The 15,676-nt window shown below is 45.6% G+C and overlaps 1 protein-coding gene across 4 annotated transcripts in view; it reads left to right on the top strand.

Moving 5' to 3' along the window:
• Window positions 1-15,433, top strand: part of Socs5 (suppressor of cytokine signaling 5) — a 31,005-nt gene extending 15,572 nt beyond the window's left edge. For 3 of the 4 annotated variants that reach the window (XM_006239718.5, XM_063262285.1, XM_063262286.1), the window contains exon 2: window positions 11,493-15,433. In XM_006239718.5, the coding sequence (XP_006239780.1) occupies window positions 11,505-13,115 (1,611 nt within the window). In that variant the 5' untranslated portion in view covers window positions 11,493-11,504 and the 3' untranslated portion in view covers window positions 13,116-15,433. The remainder of the gene's footprint in view (window positions 1-11,492) is intronic. The other variant, NM_001109274.1, reaches the window with a different exon arrangement.
• Window positions 15,434-15,676: the final 243 nt, after the last annotated feature.

Genomic DNA, 15,676 nt, shown 5'->3' with positions numbered 1-15,676 from the left:
AAACACCTACACCAAAGTTTACAGTTTCCCTGGGGGGTTGGGGGGTGGTAGACAGCTCAGTCAATAAACTGAGTGATTCGTTTGTGGTGCAGGCATGAGGATCTGAGTCCGGTTCCCTAGTACCCATATAAAAAGTGGGGAGTAGGACCATGTGCCTGTGACTGCCATCAGTACTGGGGAGGCAGAGACAGGAGGATTCCCAAGACTTGACGGCCACACACGCACACAGTCACATGGGGGACGGATAATCTCTGTTAACTTGAGGAGCTAGGTGGATTTTATTAAATGAAATTCATCATTCCCAGAAAACTAATGTTTTCTGTCCTCCATGTAAATAAATAAAGGAGTGGAATTCTGATTTTTCCACGTAGCTAGGAGTATGCAGGATGGGGACAGCGTTCACCTGTTGATTACCGAGTAGCGTCTTAAGCGTGCGCGGTGTAGGATCAGATGTCCAGAGCTAGAGACCTGCTGCTTGCTTTGTTTAGGGCAGCGTCTTCGAACTTGTACTCCCGGCCCCTGGCTATACTGGCAGTTGGTATTCCACACTGTCACCTCTGTTTCTGTTTGCTTGTAAGTAGCTTATCAGGCTGGTCTGTATACAGGGCGATGCACCTTGCTGCCACTGGCCAATTCCTGTAACAAACCGCCGGCCCCCAGGGCTTCCTGAGAGTCCGTGGAGGGAACCTGCACCTGTCATTCTCTTGCTACTGATCGTCCTCTGCCTCTGACCTGTCTTGTGTCATGTAACTCACACATCACACATTTTCTCCTTGAAAAGTGTTAATGCTTTTATTTATTCTGCATTTTACCCATAACTATGGGTTTATAATATAAAGTTAAGTTGGTATTTTTTAAGATCTTCTTTAAATAGCACATTTTTCCAACTTGAAAATTAATACTCATCAAATCCAGTGTTTAGAAATTTTAAAAAGATAAAATTACAATAATCAAAAACTATGCAGAGATCTTCTCAGGGTGTTCCTTATCTATGTTTTTAAATATTTTAAATCTATTTCTTTCATGTACATAAATGTTCTTTCTGCTGCATGTTTGTCTGTACACCTCGTGTCCCTGGTGTCTGGAGGTCTTGGATTTCCTAGAACTGGGATTATTGGTACAGTGAGCTGCAGATGGCGCTGGGAACGGAATGTGGGGAAGGGCAAGCCCTGCTAGAGCCACGTGTGCCACAACCATGGGTGCCCTGTGCCCGTGCTCGGGTTGGCTAGAGTGTTTGCCTATCACTGGCTATCCGTGCTGGTCTCAAACTTTAAATTCCTCCGGTGTTGGCCAACAGCACTCACGGCGTCATTAAGTCTTCTGACCATCACGGTCTTTCTTTCTAATGCATTTTGGGTAGATTCCCCGTCTCTCAGAGACGGCTCCCATCTCTGATGCTTACAACCATAGTTCTAATTCATTTATTTTTTATTAAGCAAGATGTGACCATGTGTTCGGTTGAGCGGATGCCTTGCCTGCCGACTGCCGGAAGCACAGGGGAGCGGCTGCGCTCGTTCCCACTTCCTTTAGGTGGCAGATTTTTGTATGTTTGGTTGGTTAGTTTGCTTGTTTTGTTTTCTCTGTGTAGCCCTGGCTATCCTTGAACTTGCTCTGTAGACCAGGCTAGCCCGCCTCGGTCTCCCTAGTGCTGGGATTATCTGGCAGGTTCATCTGATTTCTCACAAGTTCTCCACAACAACTGGATACTACTCGGGTTTTGACAGAACTTGTCTCTTGACTTTCTATGTCCATCTACTTAGAAAGAGTGCTAGGGGGACGGACAGACAGTATTTGATAGTTACTATGAGTGGTCAAAGTTCTAAGTATTTCAGAAATTTAAGGAACAATGGGAGAGGAGAATTTCTTAAACTTAGGACTTTTATTTAGACTTTCTGTTGATAATTGAACCTTTTTACAAAGGAGGAACTTGATGAATTTTGCTTTTTCCTTTTTAAATTTCCGTGTGTGAATGTTTTGCTAGCGTGAGTCTGATTACTACAAGCTTCCCTAATCCTAGTTCTCTTCCTCCCCTGTGCCCTCTCATAAAAATAACTTCCATTTGAATAACTAGATAGTCTTCTGAATTAGCTCTGTCAAGATAATTGGAATTTTTAAAGTTATTGTATGTTTCTTTGTGGTTTCCCATATGTGGTTGGGGAATACACTTACGGAAATAGTCCATCTCCATTAGATCCAAGTATTTAACTGGGAAGTCAGACTCTTTTTAAAATTAGGGTATGTGATGTTATAACAAAAATGGAGAAACACGTTATGGAGTTACAGAATCAGTAAGAAACACGATGGCTGCCTCTACCTGCTTCCCCCAAATGCTTGTTTGGTAACTTCTGTCTGCTTCCTTATTCCTTCACGTATTTATAAAATACCTTGAAATTCTGGCAGGCAAGTGCTCCACTTTTGCACATGTCAAAAAGCAACTTTGTGAGCCTGGGTCCAAAACTACACAGTAAGATTGGAGAGGAAGCAGAACTAAGATTCGTCGGGGACAATTATGAGCGATATAAACATACACATTTACACATTAAAGAGCTGGAAGGAAGACCCAGGTTTGAAAACACCGTCATCGGAAGTGACTCAGAGCTGCATGGCGGTGCACGGTTTTAGCCCCAGGGCTGGCGGGTAGAGGCTGCTGGGCCTCTGATTTCATCCCATTCTCATCTGCACGGCAAGGTCTACGTAGTCTTGAAAAACAGTTTTTAGTTGCTTCTCAGTATTTGATGGGTCAGGTTTTATTTCTGTTAACAGACTAAAGGTTTTTGATTGTCCTGTTTCAAACTAAAAGTGTTGTGTGGTGATGCGTTCACTGTTTGCATCTGCAGTTCTAGCGCGAATGCTCTGTATATTCTGATTAGGGGAATCTAAAGCGCCTGACTCTGTTTTACCCTCTCCAGTTCCTCTCTCCATCAGCTCTTTGCTCTTGTGGTGGGAGACTGTGGGATCCCCAGTGAAGACGTAAGAAAGGAACTGACCCGAGTGCTGTCTTTCTGTGATTTATTGCAAGCTGCCGAGATATTAGAATTGTCTGGTCTAGAAGAGTGTTATCCCTAAGTCTGTAAATGAGCGGTAAATGTGTCCTCAGCATTTTTAGATAAAGAGGAAGAAGGGAGGCGTTGTCGTCCGAAGCTGTTGAGCTCTTAGATGTGCCTTTTGTGGTCAGATGTCACACTTGTTTGCTCCCTTATGAAGGAGGGAGACAGTGGAGAGCAAGGACTCACAGTATTCCTGTAGGTTCTCAGTCAGGCACAGTTCCCCACCAGGCGCTCCTCTGGACATAGGATGCCCACTGAGTTCTTTAACAGTTACTTGCTTTGCTGTTCAGCTGGTTTGTTTCTTAATTGTCTTTTGGTGATGTGCAGGGGGTGGGGGTGGTGTCTTATGCCCTAGGATAAGTGACCTGATTACATCAGCCGATGGCACTGCTGACTACACTGAGATCCGGTGCTGGGTGAAAGCACTTGCGTTACCTCCCTGAGTCTGGAGGACAAAGGCCAGGGTAAGTCAGCAGCCGTCTCTTCAGATAGCCAGCAGCCTTTGCCTCTGTGACCAACACAGCCTCTCCTCTTGCACTGGCGTGTGCATTAGAACAACTGCCTTAGAACCCCACGCTGCACTCGCCTTGTCTCGTGCCATCCTGGTAACAGGCCCCACGCTGCACTCGCCTTGTCTCGTACCATCCTGGTAACAGGCCCCACGCTGCACTCGCCTTGTCTCGTGCCATCCTGGTAACAGGAGGTGGTGATTGTCCCTATTTTTAGATGGCAAGGCTGAGACATCTCACCAGCTAATGGCTGCTTGGCTATGACACCGGACCCAGGTAATCTAACGCATGTGTTCCCTGTGTTAGAGCCTAGAGTCTGCAGGGAGGCTGGCCAGAGAAAGAAACATTTCAGTGACTGGCATGCTTACTAGAATATTCCACTAGATGCTGTCCCGCAGGGAACGAAACATAACCTGTTAGGATTTTATGTTTCTAGATGTCCAGCATCACAGCATGCAGTTTAAACTGTAGCAGTGTTTATAGACTAAGAAGGAATTTTGAAGCACAGAGCGAGGGGAGGGAGAGGGAGAGAGAAAGGGTTGTGCTGTGGAGCTTGTCCAGGTCTGCACAGATTAGCCATCCAGTTATGCTGTAGATGAGCTGTACCTGCTAAGGGACACTGGGCTCGCCACACTCTTTCCTGGGAAGCACCGTGGAAGCTTGAGTGATTGATGGGAATTTCAGTCGGGCAGGTATTCTACATAAGAAGATATTGATGTTTATGGTGTGGCCAGGAGAATCAAGAGGGAAAAAACAAAGCCCCAAAGATGGGAGGCAGCTAAGCAGCGAGGCTGAGCCTCCACTGTGTGTCGGAGCCCTGGACTCTGTGCTTTCTAATCGCTCTGTGATGCTGGGCTCCTCCTCCTCATGCAAGACGCACCTCCCAGCCCCTCGGGCTGAACTATTTCTAGCCTGTGCTGTTTTATCCTCTTGCCCGAATCAAGAAGCCAAGTGCTGGCTTAGCCTCAGAGTAGTAAGTGTAGTGGGCCTGAAGCCTCCTGTCTCATGACTCTGTACATTCGAGTTAAGAGTAAATTTAAGAAAGGAAAAATATAAAATTACTTATTTTTTAAATTAGAAGAAAATAGACCTTAAATTGTCCTTCTGTTGCTGAGGGATGTTATTATGAAGTCCATGTGACACTGTGACTCTTTCTTTCTTCTTTTTTTATTTAACTGTTATTTCTCTGGACCAGCATAGAAAACACAAGAGCATTTTAAGTTGAGCATATGCTAGCAAACACATTCTTAGCGTCAGTGAACTCTGTGTAGATGATTCGTTACAGCACTGGCACATTATAGGTATCTTGCAGGCTTCTTCAAAAGATTTCATAGTAGATAAAGAATAGAAACCAGAATATTCAGGGCTGGGAAAGTATCTCACTGAACAATGCTTTTCTACTGTGCACAAGGACTGGGTCCAACATCCCATCCCAGCATTACCAGGAAAATAAAGTAAAGTGAAGCCAGAACATTGTAATAGGGAACCCCTGATCCATAGGAGGAAGGGCCGGGAACCCCTGATCCATAGGAGGAAGGGCCGGGAACCCCTGATCCTTAGGAGGAAGGGCCGGGAGCACCTGAGTTTGCTGGATCCACTTTATCAGGTTGTCCGCTCATTTCACCCACGGTCGAGCAGGCCAGGAGTTTTAGGTGTGCATCTGTGGCTTTTGTCAGTTCACGGTTAAGGCTTTGGCCGGGTAGGTAGGATAATCTTAAGACAGGTAGAGGCCAGAAGTCCACGTTCATGTTTTCTTATTACCCACATTTTTCTTTAATATAGAGTCTCTTGCTGGACCTGAGCTCACCATTTTACTAGACTCGCTGGCCAGTTGCATATGCATATTTAAACAATGTATTTCAGAGGTTACATGAAAGATAAATTCATAATGTGTATATTAATGTGTTACTCTTAAACCGGTTTTGAGAATTTTTTGTATTTTGATAGAAATACTCTCACTCCTTCCTAATGAGTTCACTTAACATGTTCCTGGGTCACCTCAGGATTCATTACAGCAGTTCAAAAGTTAGATTTATTATTTTCTCCAAACCCTAACTTGTGACACTGTTCTGCCTTGCCCGTCCTGTCTCTTTAAAAGTACCTTGATCGGGGCTGGGGATTTAGCTCAGTGGTAGAGCGCTTGCCTAGGAAGCGCAAGGCCCTGGGTTCGGTCCCCAGCTCCGGTCCCCAGCTCCGAAAAAAAGAACAAAAAAAAAAAAAAACCTGACAGAAAAGTACTTTGATCACACATTTGTCCAAGCTAGAGACCTGCCCACGTTATCCTGACACTCTCCCTTCTCCAACTCTCTGTTCTCAGTCATCAGCCTGCAGGTTTGACTTCTAAACATCTCATTTTCATCTCTGAGGTCAGGAATTGAGCTCTTTGTTCCCAAGATATGGCTGCTGTGTGCAGCCCTGGCTGTCCTGGAACCTGCTCTGTAGATCAGTCTGGACAGATCCAGTCTCCACCTCCCTAGTGCTGGGACTACAGGTGCTGGCTCTCACTTGCTCTCATGGGGCTCGCCCTTGCCTTCACTGTGGTCCAGCTTAGCCTTGCAGCTCAGCACAGACTACGAAGCCCGATTCTCTGCAGCTTCCTCCCAGTGCTCCCGGTCTTCCCTGCTAGGCCGTGCTGACTTCAGCAGTGTTCATGCTCTGCACTTTGCTCTGTCAAAACGCTTACATATTCCTCTCTCTGTCCCAGTTCATTCCTTCCCTGTCCTCTTCAGGACAACATTCTGAATATCGCCTCCCCAAAGATTGCCTGTTCATCAGCCCCAAAGATCGGCTCTCTTCCTGTGGCCTTAAGACTTTGTAGTACTTAATCATGCTATCACTGGGGACCTGATGCTTGCTGTCCCAGTCTGGAACAGTGGCCACAGCTTAGTAAAATGATTCACACATTAAAAACGCAATTGCACTGTCCTCAGCCTTCGATTAGGGGACCAGCTCCTGTGTTGAGATGAGGTCACTGGTTTGCAGGCCCTGCCTGACTTTCTCTCTCATACAACTCTGTCCAAGCATACCAGCTCTGAAGCCAGTTGGGGGATTTTTAAGTAGATGTTCTTGATGTACTCTACATTTAGAATCTTTATAGATCTTTGCTACAGGATTTTTCAATTCACTGAACTATTTTCATTGAGTTTTCCAAAGCCTTCACTTTGACTTCAGTCCTCCCACACGCCATCGTGGTAGTCGGCATTCACTGCGTTGCTGTGATTCAGTCTAAAGTGGCAGGAGCAGGTTCGGGAGCCATCTTAGCTAACTCGGTGTAGCTCAGCTAGGGCCCCACAGTTTGTGAGTGCACATCCAGTCCACTTATTGATAGATTGTGTGCATTGTAGCAGTGTGACTCGGGTGCTGAATGGTGAGATCATTTAAGCTTTTTAGAGCCTATTTCGTGTGTTTGAGCCGGTGCTGGACAGCAGGGTCAGCAGGAAGCAGCCATCTAGTTGGATAACACGGACCGATCGCAACATAGTATTGAGATAATGAGAAGTAAGTATTTTGAAATAGTTCAGGGTCTTCTAAGTTGTGTATAAGTATGACAGGTCACATATCCCTAGGTCTGCGGGTCTCCTTTCATGGTAGTATTAATATCGCCTTATTTCCCAACGCTAAAATGCCTACAGAACAGCAAGTGAGAGCCCCATCTACGCTGAGGAAGGAGAAATACTGTGGTCACTGTACCAAGCCCCCAGTGTCTCCTGCTGTCACTGAAGTGCTTCGTGTCTGGGAGGGTTCACTGAGCTGAGTCTGCTGCTCTAGGCAGTGGAGGGAGATTTGAGTGGGGCTGTACTCTGTGATGCACAGTGTTTTAAAACTGAGTCTTTCTCATAAAACCTGGGACAGCCCCATTGCAATGACTGGAAACAGTTTGAAGTAGTTTGTTTTTATAGAAAACATGTAATACATGCTACTTGATATAAAGAGAATCTTTTTTACTATTTAGGCTTTTTAATGTAATTTTTTTAGTACTGGAATTTGCCCTGATTTTACTTAAATCTGACTTATTGCTTATTCTATTAAACACAAGTTTTCAATACATGCCATTTAATTTACAAAAACATTATAAAACCAATTTCAAATTATAGTTCCTTGAGGAAAGGAGTAACTGTTAAGAAAATAGTTTTGGTAGAGTTGAGCGTGTGTGGAAATGTGAAAGACTGGAATAGGTCTGCACTTCCATTATGACACTTCATAGTTTCTTTTCGTCCTCTGTAACTTTGCATAAAACCACAAAGTAAGAGAGGTACAGGGTTGGGGATTTAGCTCAGCGGTAGAGCGCTTGCCTAGGAAGCGGAAGGCCCTGGGTTCAGTCCCCAGCTCTGAAAAAAAGAAAAAAAAAAGAGGTGTACTATAGATCCAAAAGATTTCTGCTCTAAACTAAGTAAATTTACAGAACTTTAGCAGCAGAAACTCAAATGTGACTTTAAGATATTTGGAACTCTTTGTATTTTCGCCTCAGCTCTTAATCACTATCAGCACTTTCAGGTTTCCCGCTGTTAGTCCCACCCCAGTAGCATTTCCACATTAAAAACAGAAGCAAAGCAGCCACAGGTTCCACTGTCTTCCCCAAGACAGTCTGTAAGAAAAAGAAAACTTGAGTATTTTGTCAGGATGCAGTCTGGGGGGGTCTCTGCCTCGCACTGACAAACTTCCTAGAACCAGAGCTGGCTGGGCTGCCTGGAGGAGGTTGAGGGCGGCAGAGGCTCCTGGAAAGGACACGCTCTGGTCTGCTGAGCAGCCTGCAGGCCGTGCAGTGTGCCCCAGGTTCCGCCACCCGTGCTGGGGTGGGCTTTGGTGATGCAGCTGTCTCTGACTCATTTCCACCTCTGTGAGTGACCCCTCACCCATAGGACAAATAGTCCGAGCTCACTGGGGCTTTGAAAATCCGCCAGTCCCTGGGCTCGAAATCCCACCAGTCACTGAGTTCTCCCACGCTGCTTGGACTGGGAATCTCACCAGTCTCCCTAGCAAACACCCCGTTTGCCCTCCACCACCCCCAAGAGACCCTGTGTAGGCCCGCCTCCTGCGCACTTCTCAGCTGCATCTCGCCTGAGCAGAGTCAGCCACCTTCTTGCTTGCTTTCCTAATGAATCACATGTGTGAGGTTTGCTCCTGGCTGTCAGGATACCTCTCCCTTCAGATCCACAACACTTGTATAGAGGAAATCTCCCCCTCAGAGCTGCAGCATCACCCATATTCCTGTAAGGGACCCCAGTACTCATGCTTCACCAGGCTAGATGTGGGTGGTATCTGTCTTTGTTCTGTCATGGACTTCCTGTCTGAGGTCAGTAGACATGTGAGTCTCCAGGAAAAGGTTTGTCAAGCAGTACTTGTGTCCTCTGGCAAGTGTCCATGTGTGTGCTCCGCATGTCCTAATTGCTCATGTGGCTTACGAACACTGTATGGGACGAGTAGGCCTAGGTTTGGTCATCTCGTAAAACAGTTCTTCATGTGTAATCTGCTTGATATGGAAATACCTTTAAAGAGCAAAAGAAGAACGGCTGTAAACACAGAAAAACATTCAACCGTGCAGTTTCTTGAGTGCCACTCCTTTTGTGGTAAGGGTGGTACATGATTTGTTCCCTGACTACCCTAGACCCCTAGTGTCTAGCTAGGGGTCGGTCAACTTTCTGAAAAGGACAGAGAGAGGGAGAGAGGGATGGATCCTGGGTTTGTATATTGCATGTAGGTCCTGTGAAAAGCGTTCTGGGGTTTTTGCTTTGGTCCATGTCTTGGCTCCACCCAAACCCTCTCAAGGTCTTAGGATGTAGGTCCTGACTGGCTTTGAACTCACGGAGACCCACCTGCCTGCCTCTGAGAGCTGGGAATAAAGAGATCCATTGTTACATCCAAGCTGTTCTGGGTTTTAAAAATCTCTTTAAAAGTTTAAAACTGGGCACTGGGGAGTTGGCTCAGTGATTATAAGCACTGTGTGTTTTTCCAAAGGAGCCAGCTTTGATTTCCAGCACCTCCATTACAACACCAGTTGCAGGGTATCAAACACGTCTTCTGGCCTTTGTGGGCTCTGGGGTGCACACACTATTCTATTGAAAAGGAAAGAGGAGGAGCATGGTCATCAAAAGGCTTAGCAGCACAGTGAATGCTAACCTTCAACACTAGGGAAAGACATGAAGTTATTTCATTTTCAGAAAACACAGGTCCCAGAGAAGACGAGAAGTTAGTATAGTGCTGGTTTTCAGGAGCTCCACCTAAAGCTAGAGAACTGTGGGGCAACACCTCAGACCCACCAGGGAAAGTGATTTCCTACCCGGGATTTTATTCTGAAAGGATTAACAAAAGAATGGAGTAGAATAGTTCATTGCTGGTCTTCACTGGGGTTGGTGGGCTGTTGAAAGCCCAGTAGATACCAGGAAGTCCGAGCAAATAAGAGACGACAGTTATTCTAGGGGACAGAAACATTGGCATGAGAAAAAGACATGACCTAAACATTCATTTGCTCATAGTGAAAACTGTTAATTTAACTAGAAAATGGGCTTTGTTTTGTGGAAAGAAAATGTTAAGGGAAAATTGATACTATGGCCTAAAAATCTCAAAACCCATTATCTTCGTATTACACAGTCATCAGGTAATCTCTAATACTAGAAGACCAAAGTACACCTACCTACAATGACAACAGAATCACCAAGAAAGTGCCAGGATTGTCTGCGATTAACGACACTTGTGAGCAGAGAGCTGAGATCTTAGTTTAACAAGACGATTGAACGATAAGATATTGGAGGCAGAGTTAATGTTGAGGGTTAGGAATTCTATCTGGTAGACATTAACTGTGCTGCGCGCCTCCTGCACCAAAAAAACTACATACTTCCAGTGTTAAAGCCTCCGAAACCACCAGATAGGCACATATTTTTCTTGCTGGTGTTGCTATTAGATAAGACCATTGTTGATCCGGCAGCTTTTCCTATGAAAAATGGGCTTGAAGATACTTAATTAGTTTTAAGAAAGGAATATTCTCTATTGTTCTTTTAACTCTGGAAAAGACAATCTAGTAAGACAGTAGGTGGCTGACAGTCGAGGTTTAAGTAGGTTTCCCCATCTAACAACTCGCTGGCACTGAAGCAGGATAGTGTGCTTGTAGCCCTAGGTGCTTTCTGTGAAGAAACATAGCCCTTCTTAGGGGTTGGGAGTAGAGAGCAGGTGCATGGTTTGTACCTCTTTTGCTAATTGCTACAATGTCACAGCCCTTTGCCTTACCAGGAATCCTACTCTTCCAGCGTGAATCCTTGAAGGATACCCTTGCCTTTAAGCCAAAATATTCTAGTCTCTTTTTCACCCCTTCCTTCCTAGTCAAACTGCTTCTTCAGAATCAGGATGAAATCTGATACGTTGTGGAGTGGGGAGGGATGGAAAGATGGGACTTTAGGGAGATAAACGTGATGTGCAGAATGTCGGGGAGGGGTTGGTAAGTAGTACTTAGATTACAATGTCGTGTGCACATTGTATGTGTGCCCACGTGTACACACACGTTTAAAGACGACCGGGAGGACTCTTCCTTCATCACTTGGGAAGGACGATTGAACTCACATCATCGGAGTAGGCAGCAAGCACCTTGGTTCACTGAGCCATCTCACCAAACCTGGTTCTTACAACTTTTGAAGTATATATTTCCCCTTTAAATGACTGAAACCATTCTGTTACTGGAAATAAGGAGACACAATTCAGTATCCTGATGAAGTTCAATTATTGCTTGGAAAAAGGAAAGCGGAGTTTGAGATGGCTTATTTCCTTTCATTTAAAGGAAGTGGGAGGCTAGAGTGGGCCTGAGTGGTACTAAGGCTCGTGTGCCCACATGCCCACCGCCTGTGTAAGGCCAGTTCTCTACTGAGTTGTGCCTGCCCCAGTGGAGACTGCACTTTCCAGCTGCATGAGCCTCTCAAAGTAACTAATTTTTTTCCATTTTTTCCTTTAGCTCTTCTAATCAATGGATAAAGTGGGGAAAATGTGGAACAACTTCAAATACAGGTGCCAGAATCTCTTCAGCCATGAAGGAGGAAGCCGAAGTGAGAATGTGGACATGAACGCCAACAGATGTCTGTCTGTCAAAGAGAAAAGCGTCAGTCTGGGCGAGGCAGCTCCTCGGCAGCAGAGCAGTCCGTTAAGAGAAAATATTGCCTTACAGCTGGGACTGAGCCCTTCAAAGACCTTTTCAAGACGGAACCAAAACTGTGCCGCAGAGATTCCTCAGGTTGTTGAAATAAGCATTGAGAAGGACAGCGACTCGAGCGCTACCCCAGGAACGAGGCTTGCGCGAAGAGACTCCTATTCCCGACACGCCCCGTGGGGAGGCAAGAAGAAGCATTCCTGTTCCACAAAGACCCAGAGTTCACTGGATACTGAGAAAAAGTTCGGTAGAACTCGCAGCGGCCTTCAGAGGCGGGAGCGGCGCTATGGAGTCAGCTCCATGCACGACATGGACAGTGTATCCAGCCGCGCGGTCGGGAGCCGCTCTCTGAGGCAGAGGCTCCAGGACACTGTTGGTTTGTGCTTCCCCATGAGAACTTACAGCAAGCAGTCAAAGCCTCTCTTTTCCAATAAAAGAAAAATACATCTTTCTGAATTAATGCTGGAGAAATGCCCTTTTCCTGCTGGCTCAGATTTAGCACAAAAGTGGCATTTGATTAAACAGCATACCGCTCCCGTGAGCCCACATTCAACATTTTTTGATACATTTGATCCATCACTGGTGTCTACAGAGGATGAAGAAGATAGACTTCGTGAGAGAAGACGGCTTAGTATCGAAGAAGGCGTGGATCCCCCTCCCAACGCACAAATCCACACCTTTGAAGCTACTGCACAGGTCAATCCATTGTATAAACTGGGACCAAAGTTAGCCCCTGGGATGACGGAAATAAGCGGAGATGGTTCTGCAATTCCACAGACGAATTGTGACTCAGAAGAGGATTCAACCACCCTGTGTCTGCAGTCACGGAGGCAGAAGCAGCGCCAGGTGTCCGGGGACAGCCACTCACACATTAGCAGACAGGGAGCTTGGAAAGTTCATACGCAGATCGATTACATACACTGCCTTGTACCAGATTTGCTTCAGATCACAGGGAATCCCTGTTACTGGGGCGTGATGGACCGCTACGAAGCAGAAGCCCTCCTAGAAGGGAAACCGGAAGGCACGTTTTTGCTCAGGGACTCTGCGCAGGAGGACTACCTCTTCTCTGTGAGCTTCCGCCGCTACAACAGGTCCCTGCACGCCCGGATCGAGCAGTGGAACCACAACTTCAGCTTCGATGCCCACGACCCTTGCGTGTTTCACTCCTCCACTGTCACGGGACTCCTCGAACATTATAAAGACCCTAGCTCTTGCATGTTCTTTGAACCGTTGCTTACGATATCGCTGAATAGGACTTTCCCTTTCAGCCTGCAGTACATCTGCCGCGCAGTGATCTGCAGGTGCACTACATACGACGGGATTGATGGGCTCCCTCTACCGTCCATGTTACAGGATTTTTTAAAAGAGTATCATTATAAGCAAAAAGTTAGGGTTCGCTGGTTAGAACGAGAGCCAGTCAAGGCAAAGTAACCCCTGTTCCCAAAGGGCACTAACTAGGTCTGCTCTCATGCATCAGACAGCACCCATAGGAGGCAGAGTCAGCTGCTGGGGTTTTCCACCCAGAATGGGAGCTTAGTCATTAGCTTCTGCCCGATGGGGTCAGCTGTTACTCTGACAAAGGTGCCTAGGGACAGCAGGGTGGTTTGCAGGCGTTCGGTGGGCTGTAACAACTGAGGGAAACAACTCTGGGGCATTTGCTACGAAGAATTCTATTTCTTACTGAAGAACAAATTATTAATATTGGATGGGTATTTCAACAGTGTGACTAATGTTTGAAATTATTTTTTCTAAGAATTTTTCTATAACCTTCCAAAAAATAGTGGTTTGTAGTTACTATAATTCAAGCTTTGAAAGTCCAAAACAAGTAAATAAAAGACTGCCTTCCTTTTAGAGAAAAACAAATGCAGTTTTTCTGGCCACAGGGCATTGTGCAGTGTCAGTGTGGTTTAGAGTCAGTCTCTTTTCTCCTCAGAGAAGGAGGCTCTAAAATAAACCAGGCTTTTCTAAGATAGTTCTTAAACCTCGAGATTCAAGCTTAGCGTGGCGTTCTGTACAAAACCCCCAGCGTCCACTTGGGATGAGCTCGGAGCATGCAGTCGGAGTCTCTGGTGGGGCGTTTTCCTAGCCTGACACATGCAGTCCACACACTGTCTCATTACACTTGGAATCTTTTCCTGTGCCCTGGACTTTGTGAACCCAGAGGAAAGCGAGACTGGGAGATGCCCAGACACATCAGACAGTAGTAACTCCACTGGCTGACGAAGCTGAGCTGTGTTAAACTCTAACTAATCATTTGGATGGCAGTATTTATCTGTTGTAAGCTCATAGCTGACTTACTTAAGTACAGTTTATATTATACAATTTTAGTGCAGTTAATTCTGAACAGAAAACCTGAAGTCTACATTGCAGATTTAAAAGGTACTGTACACCCATGATGCCTGTAGATAATTTACTTGGCACCTTTTGTCACTTAGAGTAGTACGTAATACAACTTGAGTGAGCGCTTTGGGACGTGTCCTTGAGTTCTAGTGTTGCTTCTTAGTGTTGGACTGTGTTCTCAGTTTTGTCCTAGACCTTTGCACTACAGTAGCCAAATCCATTCTCGTGTCTGTTACCGTGCTCTGTGACTGCTGCCGAGAACCCCTCACTCGGTCTTCACGCCGGCGGCTGCAGGAGGTTACTTTATGTCCCTATGGCCATTGCCAGGGCTTCCGGAAAGAAATGCTACATCTGTATGCAGCACTAACCCTTTGACCGCTAACGTATGTTTCTGCTTGCTGTGCCTTGTTCTGGCTGCTTTTTCGTGCTAATAAAGTCTGTTTGGTGTTCTCCCTGTATATCTGCTGTTTTCTACATTTGCCACAGTTTCTCTTGTACGTGGAATGGTTTGGGGTTTTAAAATGAGCATTAACCTGACAACTTTCTGCAGCTAACGCAGACTCACCTGCAGCCTAATCCTGTCAGAGTAAGCCGAGTGCTCTTTAGCTTTCTAACCCCTCTCACGTCCTTCGAATCAGTGTCTCAGAGAAGCGATTGCTCTGCTCTGTAGTGAGGCTGAAACCAGCGGCAGTGTTAGCAGATGAGCGTTAGAGCGTCGGGCTGCACCAGAAACAGGTGACTCGGAGTCTGCGCCCAGAACCGTCAGCTCCGCTTAGTGGTTTGGGGACCATTTTAATTGAAGATAAATGCCTGAAATGTGGACCTTTAACCAAAGACTTGTTCATTTTAATGCAGAATGGGGATGAAAGGAACTTAGATCTTTCTGTTACTGTAGTAGACGTCCCTGAGGAACATATACCAAAGTGTTTGAGAACTTCATCCAAACCTACTTTCAAAGCATAATGTGCAATTAAGTTGTTGTGACGTAATTATATTGCATAATTGTTGGGTCTGTTTTCTTGAGCTTACAATGTACCTGGGAAATGAGCGTCGTCAGGAAGGAGGAGTCCACGCTGAGGACTGGAGGAAGACTGAGCAGGAGATGCTGTGACAAGAACTTGAAACACGGAGAGAGCATTGGTGTTTTATACGCTTATAGCAAATTGGTGTTCTCACTATAGTTTTATGAAGATATTAATGCTTTTATGTATTTCAGAACTTTTCCTGTGTTAATGCAAATTGTTTTAAGTGTAACTATTGAGTTTATGTGAGCATGTGTCCACTGTGCTAAAGGCACCTTGTTTCAGTTTGTGTACAATATAAATATGCAACTTTGGGGGTTATTTTTTTGTTAAAATATTAGTAGCTTACATTTAAAAAAAAAAAGAAAGAAAGAAAAATCACCAGCATGGGAGTGCACCGAAGTCTTTTTTTCGCTGTGTATTTTTCTGAATCCAAGCCTTTTGACTAAATTGCCCTTTTTATGTTTTGGGGGTGGCCACTTTCATTCCAAACCGAGGAGTGCTGCAGCAGGTGCGGGGCGTTCTGTTTTGTTTTTACACTAAGCAGGTGACTACACGGAGAGGGGGCGCTGTGCTTTCTGTCCTCATTCTCTCACATCTCCCTCCTCACCCTCCCTCCCCTCTGCCCCT

Source organism: Rattus norvegicus, chromosome 6 (assembly GCF_036323735.1).
Source record: "Rattus norvegicus strain BN/NHsdMcwi chromosome 6, GRCr8, whole genome shotgun sequence".
NCBI classification, from domain to species: domain Eukaryota; kingdom Metazoa; phylum Chordata; class Mammalia; order Rodentia; family Muridae; genus Rattus; species Rattus norvegicus.
The sequence above is the reverse complement of the archived record's forward strand: the minus strand, read 5'-3'. Positions and strand labels throughout refer to the sequence as shown.